The following is a 15,988-nucleotide window of genomic DNA, read 5'->3' on the forward strand; positions in this document are numbered from 1 at the left end:
TGGCCAGCGGGGGCTGGGGCCGCGGGTTCTGTGTGCTCCCGTTTGTGGGGTAATTCGGGTAAGAGGGAGGAAGGAGGAGGGGGAACCCAAGACTTGCAGGAGACCCCTCCGTGTGTCCCTGTTCCTCTTGGCTTATCCCTCCTTCCAGCCCATCTCCTTCCATGCTCCCCACCTTTCGCCCGGGATTTAGGGAGGACACAGCCAGCTGCCTGTGCATTTTGCTCCCATGCTTCTGCCTATGAGGAAGGGCAGCCCTGGGAAACAGCTCCATCCATTCCTCCCTGGAGGGGACACCCGAGTGCCAGCAGCTGCACAGCCTGGGGATGGTGTCCTGGGGCAGAAAGGACACCCTGAGTGGTGTGGGAGGTGGGTAGAGACATGGGGGTACAGGGGAAGAATGTGGTGAGGAATGAGCCCCTGTATCCTCCAAACCAAATCCTTCAGAACACAACTCATCACCATGCACCAGCTTCCCCCTCCCCAGCCCCTTCCTGATGGACAGGAGGGACTCACAGTCCTCTGGGACACTTCTCTATTTAAACTCATCAGGTTTCTCCGCATCACCCAATTCCTGCCCAATCTCCCTGATTCCCATCCAAGTGATGCGGCCACATCCCTGAGAACAGCACTTCCAAGGCAGTGTCCTTTTAGCTCCCAACCTCCTGTACCACAGCCCCACAGCAGCGACAGCCCCATGTCGTATTTCCGTGTGTGGTGTATTTGTTTTGGGGGGCCTGTTGAATGGCAAATGCGAAAGGGAAGGGGACTCCTTCCTGTTCTTTCAGAGCCGGGCGCTGTGTCCTGCTCGGCTTCAAGGGAAGAGCCGGCGGAGCAGCCGCTTTCACCAATAATGGCTTCATTAGATTGAAAGAAGTGGACAGTGACCTCTCCGAAATGGACTTTCTGACCCCTGCTGACCTCTGGCCCCGGCTCTGACAGCCTCTAAATCTTTCCCCTTGCGGCATGGCCGGGGCAAGGGCAGGCAATGCTCTGCCAAAGCCCAGTGCCGGAGGTGCTGCCTGTGGTCCAGCATCAGGGACCACACGGTGCTGCCAGGGGACGGCCTGGCCCCAGACAGGATGAGGCCCAAGGATGTGCAAAGCCTGGGCACATGGGTCACAGCTTTGGCAGAGATGGGGACTGGTGTCCTCACTGCAAACCCCATCAAGGGCTATTCATGGGGAGCTGAAGGGCCCTTGGAAATAGCGTTACTGGGGCTGTGGCTCCGCCACTATCTCCCATCTCAGCACGGTCACCATCACCACATGCCCACCGAGAAGGCACAGACCAGCTCAAAAGCAGCCTCCAAGCTCCTGCCAGGGAAAGCTGAGCCCTGTCCCTGTGCATCCCACAAGCACAACCCACCCGGCTGCACACAGACACAAACCTCCTCCAGCCCCCACTGAGCCCACCTCCACCTCCCTCTCATGAGCAAAGACCCTTCCCTGCAGCCTCCACAGTCCAGGGCACTGCCAGGCACCCAGCACCCAATCTGCTGGTGGGGAAACTGAGGCACAAGGGGTGCCAGGGGGTGCCTGTGCAATGGGAACCCACGCCAGGGTCTCCACACCAGTGCTTCCCAAGACTGGCACTTGCCTCCCATGGCACAGCCCCAGTGCTGGCAGCAAGCCCCTCGCATCCCAGTGCCACCACCTCCCTCCTCCCCATCCTTGCATGCTCACTGCTGACCTTTGGCTATGAAGCAATCAATAATAGAAGCCACGGTGCTGCTCCTCCCTCCTCACCAGCTCCCTACACCCCACACACCCCCTGTGCCTCTAACAAGGCATTGTCAGGATTGAGGGATGCTCTGGTACCTGCAAACACTGGGGACACGGGGCTGAGGGTGCATTAACCTGCTGGAGACACAAGTGTGCTTGCAAGGATGCCCTCATTGGGCACCCCATTCCCAGCACTCCAAGAGTGCTCCCCTGGCGCTGCTTTCCAGCTCCAGGGTGTCAGTGGAGCCCCACACTTCTGGGTTTGGGGCTCTGAGGTCCCTACAGTGGGGACCATCAGAAATGGGGCTTCCCAGAGCACTGGCACTCATCAAGAGAAAGGCAAGGATTGTGCCTGGGTGGTGACTTGCCAGGATGGTGTCTGGGGCCAGGATTCCCCATGGATTCACTGCCTTTCAGGTAAGGTAGGATGGGGTAAAGTCAGATATGGACAGTCCTGGCCTGGAGCGATGGGTTGTGCCCAGATTCAGTAACTCCCTTTGATAAAAGCCCTTGGGCAGCAGCTGATTGATCAGCTGTAAAGTGGGGATTGATCAGGATTTCAGCCCCATACATATTCCAGCTCCCTGATAAAGGGAAATCGATAGCTGGAAGAGATATTCCCCCGAGGCAGCAGGCTCCAGCAGACCAGGGCTCACAGGTTTTCCCTCACCCCCTAAATCCTCCCACCCCGGTTCAAGCCTTGCTCCTCCCAACAGCAAACTCAGGCAGCGGGAGACAAAATTGCTTTGGGGCAGCTGGGATGGGGAGGGGCTGGGCATGGCAGGATGAGGATGCTGAGGAGGGGGGCAGAGCCTCCCCTCCCACCGCTGAAACTCACCTCCCAAAGCATCACCCTTGCCCTGCAGCTTCCTCCTCTCACCGGTGGTCCGGCCCAAACCCTGGGCATGGTGATGCCATCAGCACCCTCTGCTGCCAGGAATCCTGGTGCCATGCATGGGCTGGGGACCAATGTTGGATGCTGCTGCTGGGAAGTCAGCAGCTTCCCTGGGTGCTGGAGGGATTAAGGCCAGGAGGATACGGGGGCTGTGCGGGTCACACACAGCATGAGCATGTCAGGTCTCAGCCCCTGCCCTGTGCTGCTGAGCTGCAGCTCCCCAGGAGGACTCGGGGTGCCTTGGGGCTCCCTCCAGGTCTGTGTCCCCTGCCCCCAGGTGCTGTGGCTGAGCCTGTCCCTATCCCTGCAGCCTGCCCCATCCTGAGTCCCTCCCTTTGCACACAGTGACTCAAGGCCCGGGCTTGTCCCAGTGTCCCTCCAGTTGCCCCAGTGCCTGGGGAACTGGTTTGCCCTGGGGAGGACTCTCCCCAGCACTGACTAAACCCTCCCCAGCCAGCCCCGGCGGTGCTGGGGGACGGGGCAGGGAGCTCCCATGGAACCGTGGCCCGCTGGCTCACCTGGTTTGCCGCATACACAGGCTTGCACACACTGACACATTGCTGACAGCCCCGGGCTCCTGTGACCCCACATTGCTGCCCCTCATGGGAGCCCACGGCCCTGGGGGGATGCAGGGGCTGGATCTTGCTGCTCTGCTGGGCACATGTGGATGGGCAGCTGGGTACCACAGGGGTGTTTAGTGCTGCTGGGGACACCTCCCCGCACCTTCTGTCTCTCCTGCTGATCCCAAGGGGACTCAGCCGCTACCCACTGGTACTGCCATGGAAGCAGGGCTGTGGTTCCGGCTGTCCTCACCTGATGCCAAGCCTGGGGTCAGTGAGTGGCTTCCCTCCGTGATTACATTCAATGAACACTCCTGTCCCCACTGCTCCTCAGCGTCACTCCGCTCCTCGTGGAAGCTTTTACAACCGTATCCCACCGGCTCCAGCAGGGAGGGACAGGGCAAAGTCCATCCAACCCTCTCCAGCTCCCATCACAACCTGGTGCTTCTCCAGCGCGTGAGCGGTGGCACCTGGAGCTCGGTGGCCCCGGGCACCCCAGCAAGCACAGAACTGTGGCCACTTGCGCCGGACTGGTGGTGGCCGAGGAGGCTCCAGGGCTGGGCCAGCAGTCGGGAGTGGTGGCCGCGGGGTGAGGCTGGTACTGATGGGTGCTGGGGAGCAGCGGGAGGGCAGGGTGAGGATACAGGGCGGGTGCTGGCTCTGCTGTCACCCCGAGCCATGCCAGAAAAGGGCCCTGTGCCCCGGGGTCAGGTCTCCTTCAGTGGCCCAAGGCTACCGTGACCCCCCACTGTCCCACAGGCCAGCACAAAGCACTTTGAGAGCCTCAGCTCTCTGAGCCCTGGGGCATCTCCCAGCATTAGGAGCCTCCCGGGAATGCATTCCATTGCTGAGGCTCCACGTGAGACCCCCATAGAGATGATGAACTGGGTGCAATCACAACCCTGGGGACCCCCAGCCGCTCACTGCAGGGTGCTGGGACCCCACCAGCCCCATGGCCTGGCCGATGCAGTGTCCCAGCCGGCTGGAGGGTGCAGCCACCAAGCTGGGCACTGATCCCCTCCGAGGTTACCGTCACCCTCACCGAGCTGGCTGGAGGGAAGGGGTTGCCGGGCAGGACTCCGGGGGGCCCGGAGCCATCCAGGCCGGCCGGGCTCCCTCCCGGCGCTGCTGAGTCGGAGGAAATGGAGGAGCCGAGTGCTGGGGAACCAGCCTGACCGGCTCCCCGGCTGTCAGCACCTGAGGAATGCCAAACCTCCGTGCGCCAGGGCTGGGTGCTCAGGGCTGGGTGCTCCGCGGGTGACTCTGCCGGTCCGCCCAGCCGTGCTGTGCAGGCAGCAGCACCCCCAGCCCCGTTCGGCACTGCTCAGCTCCGCACCCCGCTCGCCACGGCGGGACCCTTGTCTGCAGGTACACGGGGAGCAGGTTGGGGGGGGACACTGGGTGCTGTCTGGGCGCGCCTGGCTTGTGCGGGTGTTGGTGGGGTGGTGCTGGGAGCAGGAGGGCATTGGTGCTCCCATCCCGGCTGCCATCCATGGGGGCTGCCCCGTGCTGGGCCCTGTGCCCTGGGTTGGTGGATGCTGGGATAGTCCCTGCTCCCCTTGGGATTGACACTGGCCAGGGAGCGGGGACAGGACAGGGAGGTGGGGGCTGAGCCCATCTCTGCCCCCCAGACCCCCAGTCCCCAGCTGTGGGGGGCTGCTGTGGTTGTAACCCTGCTCCTCCCATCAAAGTGCATCCCCAGAGCCACCAGGCTGAGATGGGGCAGGAGCATCTCTGGTGGCCTCACGGCTCAGGCTCCCCTGTCCCCCCTGCCCCCCTCCGTGCAGGGAGCAGAGCCACCCTGGCACAGCTCAGCAGGGGGGAGGCAGGGGCAGAGAGGGGACGTGGTGGTTCCCCTGCCCTCCTCATGAACCCCGGGTGCCGCAGCCCCAAAGCGAGCACCCGGTGTTCCTGGAGGCGGCAGGTCCGCTCTCACCCGCGGTGATAGGGCTCAGCCCAACGTGGCCGGAGGCTCGGCTTAATCTGTGGTCACCGGCTCAAAGGCAGCCGCAGCTGCTGCCCTCGGCCCCTCCGTCTCTTCTGAATATTAAAGAGCACCTTGTGCCTTTTGCTTGGGTGCTGGGAGACCCTTTGGGTTGATGGGAGGCAGTGAACAAGCTGAGCGGGTTGGCTTGGTTTGGCCAGCGGGGATTAGTTAGCCAGGCGGTGTGCTCCAGTGTGGCAATAGTGCTGAATCCAGCATGGCACGTCCCGGAGGGCAGGAAGGGCCAGCAGGAGCAGCAGGGAGGCTGCGAGGTCTCATCCGTGTACCCTCATGTCCTTGACCTACAGTTGCAGTAGGTGCTGGGGCAGAGCAGGGCTCCGGGGTGAGCTCCTTTGCCAGGAGTGCCAGGACCCGGCTGCTGGATCCAGCTGCAGGGATGGGATGGGAAAGACAGACATGGAGATCTTTGGAAATCCAGCTCTGGGCGAGAGGCAGCAGTGACGCTGAGTCAGCACCTTCTGCCTGCCCCCAGCACCCTGGTGCTGCACGGAGCCGGTGTCCCCATCCAGGTGCCACCCCGAGGCCACGGGCACGGCGGGTCTGGGCACCGCCACCGAGTGCTTGAGAAACCAGCGCTGAAGCAAGGCCAGGGTGCAGCTGGGTGCCTGGTGGCTCCAGATCCAGTGGGATGGGAACGCTGCAGGGCAGAGAAGGGCCACATCCCCTTGCAAACCACGCTGCCCTGGCACCACTGACTTGGGCAGGAGCTTCCATGTCACAGGGGTCTCTGTGTGCCCCATCCTGGGGCGCTGGGGCTGCTTCCAGCCTGACCCTGCTCTTGGCCATTCACTATTCCACTGGCAAGTGCTGTGGCCCTGGGGATCCAGCTGTGGCCCTGGGGATCCAGCTGTGGCTGAGCCCACACAGATGTGTGGCCCCACCTAGGCTGGTCCCAGCCTGGAGCGGTGCTGGCTGCCCCAGACAAGGTCTCATCACCTCCTGGAAAATGACACAAACTCTTCCTATCTGTACTGGAAAGACCTGCTGGGCCGGGAAGAGCGAGATGTGGAGGGCTGGCAGAAGGGGCAGGCAGCTGCCTGCACCGGCGCCTCTCTGCCTGTCCCCAGCCTCCATGACCCCCTTTAGGGATGGGTGAACTCCAATATGGAGCTGTTAGAGGGAGCCCAGGCCCTGGTGGTGCAGGATGAGGCCCTCTCCCAAGGGGTCCCCCAGGAAAACCAGCCCTGGGGCCTGTGCAGGGAGGTTTCTCTGTCATCAGCAGTCCCCAAGCTCAGCTTGTCCTCTGGCTGAGCCCTAAGCCCCATCCCTCCACTGTCCCCAATAGCTGGGTGGTGACACAGAGCAGCTCCTAATTGGGAGATGCAGAGATGCTGGAGTGTTTCCGGCTGCTGCTGTGTCAGCTGCTTCCCAAACCCAAACCCAGCAATAAAATCCCTTCTGGGGCAGGGACGCAGCTGTGGCACAGCGACGCCTCTGCTGGCATCCCCCCCCAGCCACCACAGCGCGGGTGTCCCTGTCCCCTGCCCTGTATCCCAGGGACCACAGTGATGCCCACCCTGCAGCACCCAACACAAGAGCACAGGAGCTGAGTGCTGGGTACCAGCCTGGATCAGGTTGATCAGTGTCAATGGGGCTGAGAAGCGGATGGAGCCATCCCAGCTTTGCCAGGCAGCAATAGGGAAGGGTCAAGAGAAGATGCTGCTCAGGTCCCCACCTCCTCCTGCAAACCCCATGGCTGCTCCAGCCCCAGCCCTGCTCCTGACCAGGTCCTTTCCCCCACGGAGCAGCTCCCCTGTTGCTTTCTGGGCTTGTTTGTTTACTGCATTTGCTGAGTCGGCGGAGCCCTGCTGCCCGCCTGACTCATCCTGCAGCTTGGGGCACGGCACTGCTCGGGGCACGGCATGGCCCGGCCTCATCCTGCACACTCATCCGTGCTGGGCCGCCCTGCAGGCTCTGCTGGAGCCCACCCTGGGACCGTGGCAGAGCTCCCCCGCTGGCTGCAGAAGCACTGGCATGGGCAGGCAGAGGGGCTCAAGGTTCCCTCTGTGTTCTGCACAAGCCAGGATGGATGAGATGAGCACCTCGAGAATTGCCCCCAAACCACCTCCTGTGCTCATGGGACCCCCTGTAATGTCCTGCAGGGTCAGGGGGATGCTTCGGGGGAGGCTCAGGGTCCGGGGTCGGTCCCTGCTCAGCTCTCCCTGTGTCTCCTTCTCTCCTTGCAGCTCCATCAACGCCAGCGTGGCAGCGGCAGGGGCTGATCCCGGCAGTGTGGGGTGTCACGGGGCAGTCCCCTCCCTGTCCCCCCGGCATGGATTCATCATTCCGGCACACCAAGGCCCGGGGCTTCGTGTCCAGCGCAGAGCTGAGCATGAAGCAGTCGGCAGTGGGTGCTGCGGGGCCCGAGGGCAGGTCCCGCTTCCAGAAGCTCTCGCTGGTGTCCCGGCGGCTGGAGAGCACCGGGAGCGTGCGGGGCCGGGAGGGGAGTCCCTCCCGCGTGTCCCTGCTGCTGCAGGCCTGGGAGAGGGAGATCGTGGAGCAGACGGGACCCGGCCCCGCGGCCCCGACGCGCTCGGCTCCTTCTGCTGCCCCCAAGGACTTCACGGCTCACGGACCCGTCTTCTCGCAGGTCTATTCCCCGGCGCAGCGGCCGCGGCGCCAGGACGAGCGGGGGAAGGTGGGCGCTGGCGGCGGGGACGGGGTCCCCCCGGCCGGGGCTGCTCCCCGGGACGTGCCCGTGCACCGGGAGAGTTACGTGCACGGTGCTCTGCTCCCCACCCGCGCTGCTGAGCCCGGAGCTGCGGGGCCTGGACCTGCTCCTGGTGCCCCGTGCGCCCCCGGCTGCGGCCCTGCCCTGCCCAGGGCCAGGCAGGTCACGGTGCTGCGGAGCGGCAGGGATGGAGCCGGGACAGAGCCGGACGGAAGGGGAGCCCAGAGCGGGGTGCGCAGCGCTGCTGGTGCCACGGGGCCGGAGCCGCAGCAGGAGGGGAGCAAGCAGGACAGCAATGGCTTTGCGGCGGCCGCAGCAGGCAGTGAGAGCTCACCGGGTGCTGTGGAGGACACCAGGCTCCTGACTGAGGGATGCCCCGCGGAGAAACACTCGCTGCAAGCCGAGGCCACGCCAGTGAATGCAACCCTGGGAGATGGCGACAGGCCTGGGGACCCACAAACCAGTATAACCAGCTCCCGACAGGGTCCTGCGGCCGGCGCCGGTGGCCAGGATGGCCTGGCTGCTGCGGGAGAGGGAAGCTCAGCAGATAGGGATGGCAGCACTTCAGGAATGCCACCGAGGACAGAGAGCCCTCCGGGAGCTGGTGGCACCCCTGAAAACCCCTCCTTGGAGGCAAGTGATGGCCCAGAGCCTTCATCCAAAGCATCTTCAAAGGCTGAGCTGGAGTTGGATGGGGACAAGATGACAGGGGACACCCAGAGCACAGCCCAAGAGCTCAAGAGCAGCCCAGAGCTCCCAGCCCCTGACCCCCCAGCTGAGACCCCCGTGAACACAGCCGAGGAGGACCCCGAGCTGCTGGTGGACATGGAGATCTTTGTGGACACGCTACGCAACATGGAGCCCTCAGAGATGCGCAAGGCACCCAAGGCCCCGCGCCAGCCCCGGCCGTCGTCGCTGAGCCGCTGTGCTGCTCTGCCTCCCATCGAGGAGGACCGTGTGGCCCCGAGAGCCACCATCTCCCTGCCCGAGGCTCTGCGGGAGCTGCTGGCCCGAGGCCCCATGGGGAGGCAGGAGGAGATCCCAGAGGAGGAGATTGTGAACCCCTACCTGAGCCCTGAGGAGCAGGAGCCAGGAGGGACCCTCAATGGGGTGCCCAGGGACAGCGCAGGCTGCAATGGGCGGGTGGAGGGGGGCTCGCTCCTGGGGACACTGAGGCAGGTGGGGGCAGAGGAGGAGGCCAAGCCGGTGGCGGAGAGGAGCCCACTCTTCCGAGGGAATGTCCTCAAGGGCATGGCTCTGCTCTCCCACTTCCTGGAGCACCGGGCGGTGGTGGCCGATGAGGGCAAGCCCTACTCGCGCCTGGACAACAGTGTGCTCTACAGCCGCTTCGTCGCCCCCAGCACCGCTCCACTCGAGCCCCCTGGCAGGGATGGAGGGGTCACAGGCTCCTCCAACCCTCGGGACCACAATGGACTGGGACCTGGTGACCACCCCAGCCCGGAGATGGCTGTGCTGGAAGCATCAGGTCCTGTCATCAAGGAGCCAGAGAGCACCCTGTGGCCCACGGATGTCTTGGTGAGTGGACCTCGGAATGCGGAGCCTGGGCAGGTGTTCTGCCCTGCTGGGAATGCAGGGAGGTGGTGGGGGTCTGAACCTTGGGGCATCTTTCCCTGTTCCCAGCATATGGCTTGAACATCCCACCAGGGAGGCCAAGGAGTGCAAGCCCTTGGTGCGACAGGAGGGTACCAGGATGGGTGATGGAAGGCACCAGGTCAAGTGATGGGAGGGTGTGAGCACAGGTCACGGGAGGGTCCTGGGGCAGGCAGGAGGCTGATCCCCAAGTGCAGGAATGCTCAAGGTGTGGCTGCTCGGGGCAGTGGGAGGGTTTGGCAGACGCCAGACGTGAGGCTGCAGCTACAACCTCCCTGGGTTGAGGCGAGATGGCTGCTGCAGCCAACGTCCCTCCGTGCTCCTCATGCACCCATCCCCTTGGCTCTTCACAGCAGGAGGACAAGGAGGGCTTGGAGAAGATCAACACCAGACCTGGCAAGGTACCGGGAGCGCGGTGGGGCTGGGCTGGATGGCGAGGGCATGGTCGGGGTGGGTTGGTGGCTATGGCAGCACCTCTGCTGTGTCACCCCCTCCCAGATCATCCTCTTCTCCGAGGCCGGCTTCGCGGGCAAGAAACGGGAGATCTGGGGTGACGTCCCTGATGCCACATCCTGGGAGCTCTCACACACCATCTCCATCCGGGTCATCCGAGGCGGGTAGGGGACAGCGCTGGGGCCAGGACGTGTGGCAAGGACATGGAGGGAGGGTTTGGCCGGGGCTCCTGCATTCCCTGTGCCAGGAATGGCAGCCAGCTCCCAGCCTGGGGTTCAGGAATGACCATCGCACCAGTGCTCATCACTGCAGCTGCACGCCAGCATCACGGTGGTGGCGAGGGATGTCCCAGCCCGTGCTGTGCCCCAGGGCTCCCAATGGCTGCAATGGGTAAAGGCAGGGTTCTGCCCCTTTGCTTCCATCCTGCTCCAGGTGGGTGATGTACGAGAAGCCGCGGTTCCATGGGCGCAAGTGTGTGCTGGCCGAGGGGGACGTGGAGATTGACAACCCCTGGGCAGCCTATGGGCAGAGCGGGCAGCCCCAGCGCCCCTTCCGCATCGGGTCCTTCAAGAGGGTGGTGCGGGTGAGCAAAGGGATCCCCAAGGAGCTTTGTGCTCACCCCACAGCTCCCAGCACCCAGCAATAGGGGGGTGCTGACCCCATAACGCTGCTCTGCTCCACACCAGGATTACCAGACCCCTGAGATCAGTCTGTTTGTGGAGGAGAATGGTGAAGGTGCCCGGCTCAGGTTCACTGACTCTGCTGAGGATACCCGGACACGGGGCCAGGCACTCACTGCTGCCTCCATCATCGTCCATTCGGGCCTGTGAGTGGGACCATGGGGCTGGGGGGACGCTGGGGAGGGTTCCAGCAGGGGCTGGAATGAGTGTGATGCTTTCCCCCTCTTCCCCAGGTGGCTGGTTTACTCCAAGCCTTTCTTTGATGATGATCCCTATGTTCTGGAGCCAGGCGGCTATCCCAATTTAAAGGCCTGGGGAGCAAAGGACCCGTCCATCTGCTCCATGCACCCCATCAGGCTGGTGAGTCCCGGTTGCTGGAGCGCAGTTATTGGGGTGCTGGGGCTGTTTCCAGCCCTGGGCAGGACAGGCAAGAGCATCTCCTGGTGGTTTCTGACTCATGTTAGTGAGAGCTCAGTGTGGAAATGTGCTGAGCAAGGCTCTGGGAAGTGCCTCTGTGGGTTAGAGGTGAAAGAAAGCAACGAAGCAAAGTCCAAAAGAGCTTGTTCTTGAATGAAATGACCCCAAAACCAGCTCAGGCTGCAGAGGAAATCAGCCCCAGTGCAGTCCCCTCCTGCACCACAGCCTCATGGGGCTCCTTCTCCTTCCAGGGCTGCCCCGTGGTGGAAAGACCCGGTGAGCCACAGGTGAGCACTGGGCCAGCACCCGGAGGGGATGTGGGACCGGGATGGATGTGGGACCCCACTCACCCTGCCCTGTCCTCAGGTGCTCATCTACGAGGCCGTGGGCTTCCAGGGCCGCAGCTTCACCATCAACAGAGATATCTATGACCTCAAGCACCTGCCCGGGCCCACACTGCCCACTGTGGGCTCCCTGCACGTCCTGGGTGGCTGGTGAGTGGTGTGGGGCCGGTCAGGAATGTGACCCTCACCCAGGGGAAAAGGCTCAGAGAAGCTGCCTAGGGATGCGGGATGGACACAGGCAGCCTGGGGGAGAGGGCAGCACTGGAGCAGTGTGGATGGTGTCCAAAGACCTCACTGCCTGCGCCTGCTGTGCCACAGCTGGGTCGGCTACGAGAAGGAGGGCTTCCGTGGGCACCAGTACCTGCTGGAGGAAGGGGAGTACCAGGACTGGAGGCAGTGGGGTGGCTACAGCAAGGAGCTGATGTCCTTACGGCTGATACGGACGGTGAGGGCAAGGGGTGGTGGCATTGCCTGGGGATGGACCCAGTGTGGGCAGAGTCAGCACCCCTGGTCCCATCCTCATCCCGCAAAGGGACCCTTCCCTGCCTGTGTCAGGCATGGCCTGAGATCCCCCTGACCCATCACACACAGTGCCTCAGGCAGAGCCCTGACTGCAGGTGTGGAGAGCACTTGGCCCCCATCCCCTTCCCCCTGACAGAGCCCTGGGGGGCTCCTTTTCCCTGCAGGACTTCTCTGACCCGGTGCTGGTCCTGTTCGAGGCCATGGACTTTGAGGAGGGCCCAAGCGTGGAGCTGAGCGAGGCACTGCCTGACACGCAGCTGGCTGGTTACGGCACCGTCACCCAGTCCATCCACGTGCTGAGCGGGGTGTGAGTGGGGAGCAGGGGGACAGGGGGGCCAGGAGGGTACAGGGGGGTGCAGAGCCAGCACCCACGTTCTCCCCGCAGGTGGGTGGCCTATGAGGGCACCAACTTCTCTGGCGAGCAGTACATCCTGGAGAAGGGGGTGTACCGCAGCTGCGAGGACTGGGGAGCCACCGACTGCCGCATTGCCTCGGTGCAGCCCATCCTGCAGGTGAGAGCGGGACCCACCGGTGCCACCGGGCTGCTGGGGGCCAGGCTGGAGATAAGACCCCAACCAGCCCCATTCTCTCTGCTTCCAGGTTGGGGAACACAACCTCCATTTCGTCTCCAAGGTTGGAAGTGGCAGATGGGGAGGGGGATGTGCCCTCGCAGGGGACACGGACCCTTATGGGGTGGTGATGATGCTTTGCCCCCCTCATCGAACCCCTCTGCTCCCCTTCCTCAGATCCTGCTCTTCTCTGAGCCTGACTTCCTAGGGGAGCACATTGACTTTGAGGAGGACCAGGATTCCCTGCCCGCCGCCTTCATCCCACGCTCCTGCAGAGTCCGTGGAGGCAGGTAGGGTGTCCCAGGGCTTCGCTGCCTCCATCTGGGATGGGAACAGGGATGTCACCCTGGCCGGCAGCCCCGCAGGCACCTCTGGGAGCTCCTCAGGAGGGTGGGCAGGATGAGGGTGCTGGGCCACAGGAGGGAGGGATACCAACCACGATGGCTATGTCAGCCTGGGCACACTCCTCCCTGCAGCTGGATCCTGTTTGATGGGAAGGCCTTTGCTGGGGAGCAGCATGTGCTGTCAGAGGGCGAGTACCCCACGCTCAGCGCCATGGGCTGCCTCTCCTCCACCTCCATCCGCTCCTTGAAGAAGGTCCCGGTGGTGAGTCCCAGCCTCTCCTTCCCTTCCCACTGCCTCCAGGGCAGAAACACACCAGGACCCATTTTCCCCTCCCATGGGTACCTCCAGTACTGGTTCTCCAGCCTTGGATCCATTCTGCACCCATGGGTGCTCACTCCTCTCCCGTTCTCTTCCCCCACGTGCAGTTCTTCTCGGAGCCCTCCATCTTCCTGCACGGGCTGGAGTGTTTCGAGGGGAAGGAGATCGAGCTCAACACGGAGGTGCGGAGCCTGCAGGCAGAGGGCTTCAACAACCACGTGCTGTCAGTGCGCGTCAAAGGCGGGATGTGAGTGAGCCCCAGCCCTGCTCTGCCCCAACCGGGGGTTCCATCCGGTGCTGACCCCTCTCTGCCCATCCTGCCCTGCAGATGGGTGCTGTGTGAACACGGTGACTTCCGAGGGCGCCAGTGGCTGCTGGACTGCACCGAGATCACCAACTGGCTGACCTACAGTGGGCTGCAGCACGTGGGCTCCCTGTACCCCATCCGCCAGGTGAGCCCTGCCTGCGGGAGGGGATGGGCACTGCCAGGGTGAACCCCATAACCTGGGGCAGGTGGAGCTGGAGTGGGGTGAGCTCCTTCCACCCAGCGGTGGTGCCTGGGGCAGGAGCAAAAAGGGTTTCTCTCTTGGCAGAGACGCATCTATTTCCGCATCAGGAACAGGGAGCTGGAGCTCTACCTCTCAGTGCCTGATGATGTGGAGGACATGAAAGCGGGACGGGTGGTGGTGTCCAGCCTGAGTGAGGAGAGCAACTCCATCTGGTACTACGAGGATGGGCTGATCAAAAACCAGGTCAGTGCTGCAGAGGGGACCAGGGGAACCCCTGTCAGGACTCCAGCATCTGACCCCAGCCATGCACAGTTGGTTCTCTCCTCTCCAAGTCTTCCCTGGAGATGTGAAGGTGCCTTTGCCTTCCCTGGGGAGTTTGTGTCACCCTCATCATCCTCACCTCTCACTGAGGGCTTTTCCCTGCTCATCCCATGTCCCATCCCAGAACCAGCTGCATTTCCAGGGCCACCCCTCTGAGCTCCAAGGCTTTGTGCTGGGTGGATGCGATGGAAAGGACTGGGCTGACCCAGCCACCACTGCTCCTTGCAGGTGGCCCCCAACATGAGCCTGCAGGTCATTGGGCCGGCCGGGAAGGGCGCGAAGGCCGTGCTGTGGTCCAAAAACCGGATGCCACGTCAGACCTGGAGCATCGATTCCCAGGGACGAATCCGCAGCCAGATGTTTGAAGACATGATCCTCGATATAAAGGGTGAGACCTCAGCACCAGCACAGGAGCTGCTTTCCCAAGGACACCCAAAACCGGAGTGTTTTGCCTTAAAATGAGGCACCCACCCCTTCAGCACCATCGGGTCTGTGCCTTCCTAAACCCACCCCTTGCTCTGCAGGTGGCCGATCCTATGACCGGGACCATGCCATTGTTTGGGATGTGGCCGAGGAAAGACCCACGCAGACCTGGGACATAGAGGTGCTGTGAGGAGGTGACGTGCAGCCTTCACACCCAGTGTCCCTGTGCTGGGTGACCTCCTACCCCCCCCACCCATCCCAAACTGCTCTGCCGGCATGAGGGACACCCTCATCCCCTGCACCATGAGCAGAACCACCCGGCTCCCTCCTGGAGAGCCCCGTACGTGCTTCACGAAGGACCCCATGGACACGACCCTCTGGAGAGCGGCTGAGCCCCCTCCCCACCAGCTCCAGACTGTATTTATGGACGTGTGTAAGATACAGCCCTCCGGGGCCAGCACTGTCTGGGTGCTTGGTGTCCTTGTCCTTGCCACAGCCTGGCAGCGCTCATGCTGGGCAGCTGCCCCTCTACCTTTTGCCCCCCCACCAGCCCTAATCCTGCTCCCAGGACGGGAGCCCGGTGCCCTCTAGTGTTCACCAGCAGCATCAGGGCCTGGGTTTCGATAGGGAAGCAGGGGCCAGGCTGTGCCCCTGGGAGCACTGGGGGCTGCTGGACCCACCAGCTCCAGCCTGTCCGTGCCCCAGGGTGAGCGCTGCACCAACTGCAGGGCTGGGTCGTGGCTCAGGGCACTCACGTCTGAGGTCCCTCGGTCAGGTCCCTTCCACTTGGGTGAGGTAGGAGCTCCCCAGGGATGTGACTCAGAGCCAGAAGGGACACGGGGTGAGAAATCCACTCATGGAGCACCCCTGTCCTTGCTGCTGGGGAGAGGAAACGGCTGCGGGCAAGGGCCCGGTTTGCTGAGCAGGTTGAGCCCAGTCTGGGACAGTCACTGCATCGGGGCAGGGAGCACTGGTCAACCCTGCAGCAGAGCTGGGCAGTGACACCCTCCCTGGGAGGCCTCTGCAGCAGACTCACAGCACCAAGGTCCTTGCATCAGGCGTCTGCAGCTGGCCAGGGACTGCTCTGGCTTTCAGCAACAGCAAATGTCCACCCCTGTGCTGTCCATGGACCCGTTTGGGCAGCAGGACAGGAGAGGAGCGTGTGCTGCTCAGGGATGCAGGGCTCTGACACACTCCTCTGCCAGACCAGTGGGTAGTGGTCACTGTGGGCCTGAGCCCAAACCCCTGCCTGCAGGCAGCGGTGCCAGGCACACAGGTATCAAGTACCACAACCCGAGCCCTGTCCTATGGAGAAGTGGTGACAGGAAGGAGGAAACCTCCAGAGGATGGGGCAGGGAAGATGCTGCCTGAGCTGGGCCTCTGGAGCCGCGGATGGACATGGATACACACAGGCTCTGTGGGCAGGGATACCGGTGATGGGGAGGGGGGGAAGCCTCACAGAGACCCCGGGACACGAAACCCAACCCCACCAAGGACCCAGCCTGGCTGGGAGCAGCTTAACCCCATCACCCGCTCTTATATACCCACCGCCAGCCCGGGATTGGCCAATACGTGTCTCACGGCAGCACCGGATTGGTGCGGAGCACAAGCCCCCGCAGGGGAT

The 15,988-nt window shown here is 63.3% G+C and overlaps 1 protein-coding gene across 1 annotated transcript; it reads left to right on the forward strand.

Annotated features, from left to right (window-relative positions):
- The first annotated feature begins 4,410 nt into the window (after nt 1-4,410).
- On the forward strand, nt 4,411-14,831 carry CRYBG2 (crystallin beta-gamma domain containing 2). The gene is made up of 20 exons (XM_034069165.1): nt 4,411-4,544; nt 7,368-9,388; nt 9,817-9,864; nt 9,962-10,080; nt 10,349-10,499; nt 10,603-10,742; nt 10,830-10,956; nt 11,265-11,300; nt 11,380-11,507; nt 11,676-11,802; nt 12,044-12,186; nt 12,265-12,391; nt 12,480-12,512; nt 12,626-12,738; nt 12,925-13,054; nt 13,219-13,358; nt 13,440-13,563; nt 13,705-13,863; nt 14,170-14,329; nt 14,466-14,831. The coding sequence occupies exons 2-20, from the start codon at nt 7,454-7,456 to the stop codon at nt 14,552-14,554; spliced, it is 4,029 nt and encodes a 1,342-aa protein (XP_033925056.1). The 5' UTR covers nt 4,411-4,544; nt 7,368-7,453; the 3' UTR covers nt 14,555-14,831.
- Nucleotides 14,832-15,988: the final 1,157 nt, after the last annotated feature.

Source organism: Melopsittacus undulatus, chromosome 14, assembly GCF_012275295.1.
Source record: "Melopsittacus undulatus isolate bMelUnd1 chromosome 14, bMelUnd1.mat.Z, whole genome shotgun sequence".
Taxonomy (NCBI): domain Eukaryota; kingdom Metazoa; phylum Chordata; class Aves; order Psittaciformes; family Psittaculidae; genus Melopsittacus; species Melopsittacus undulatus.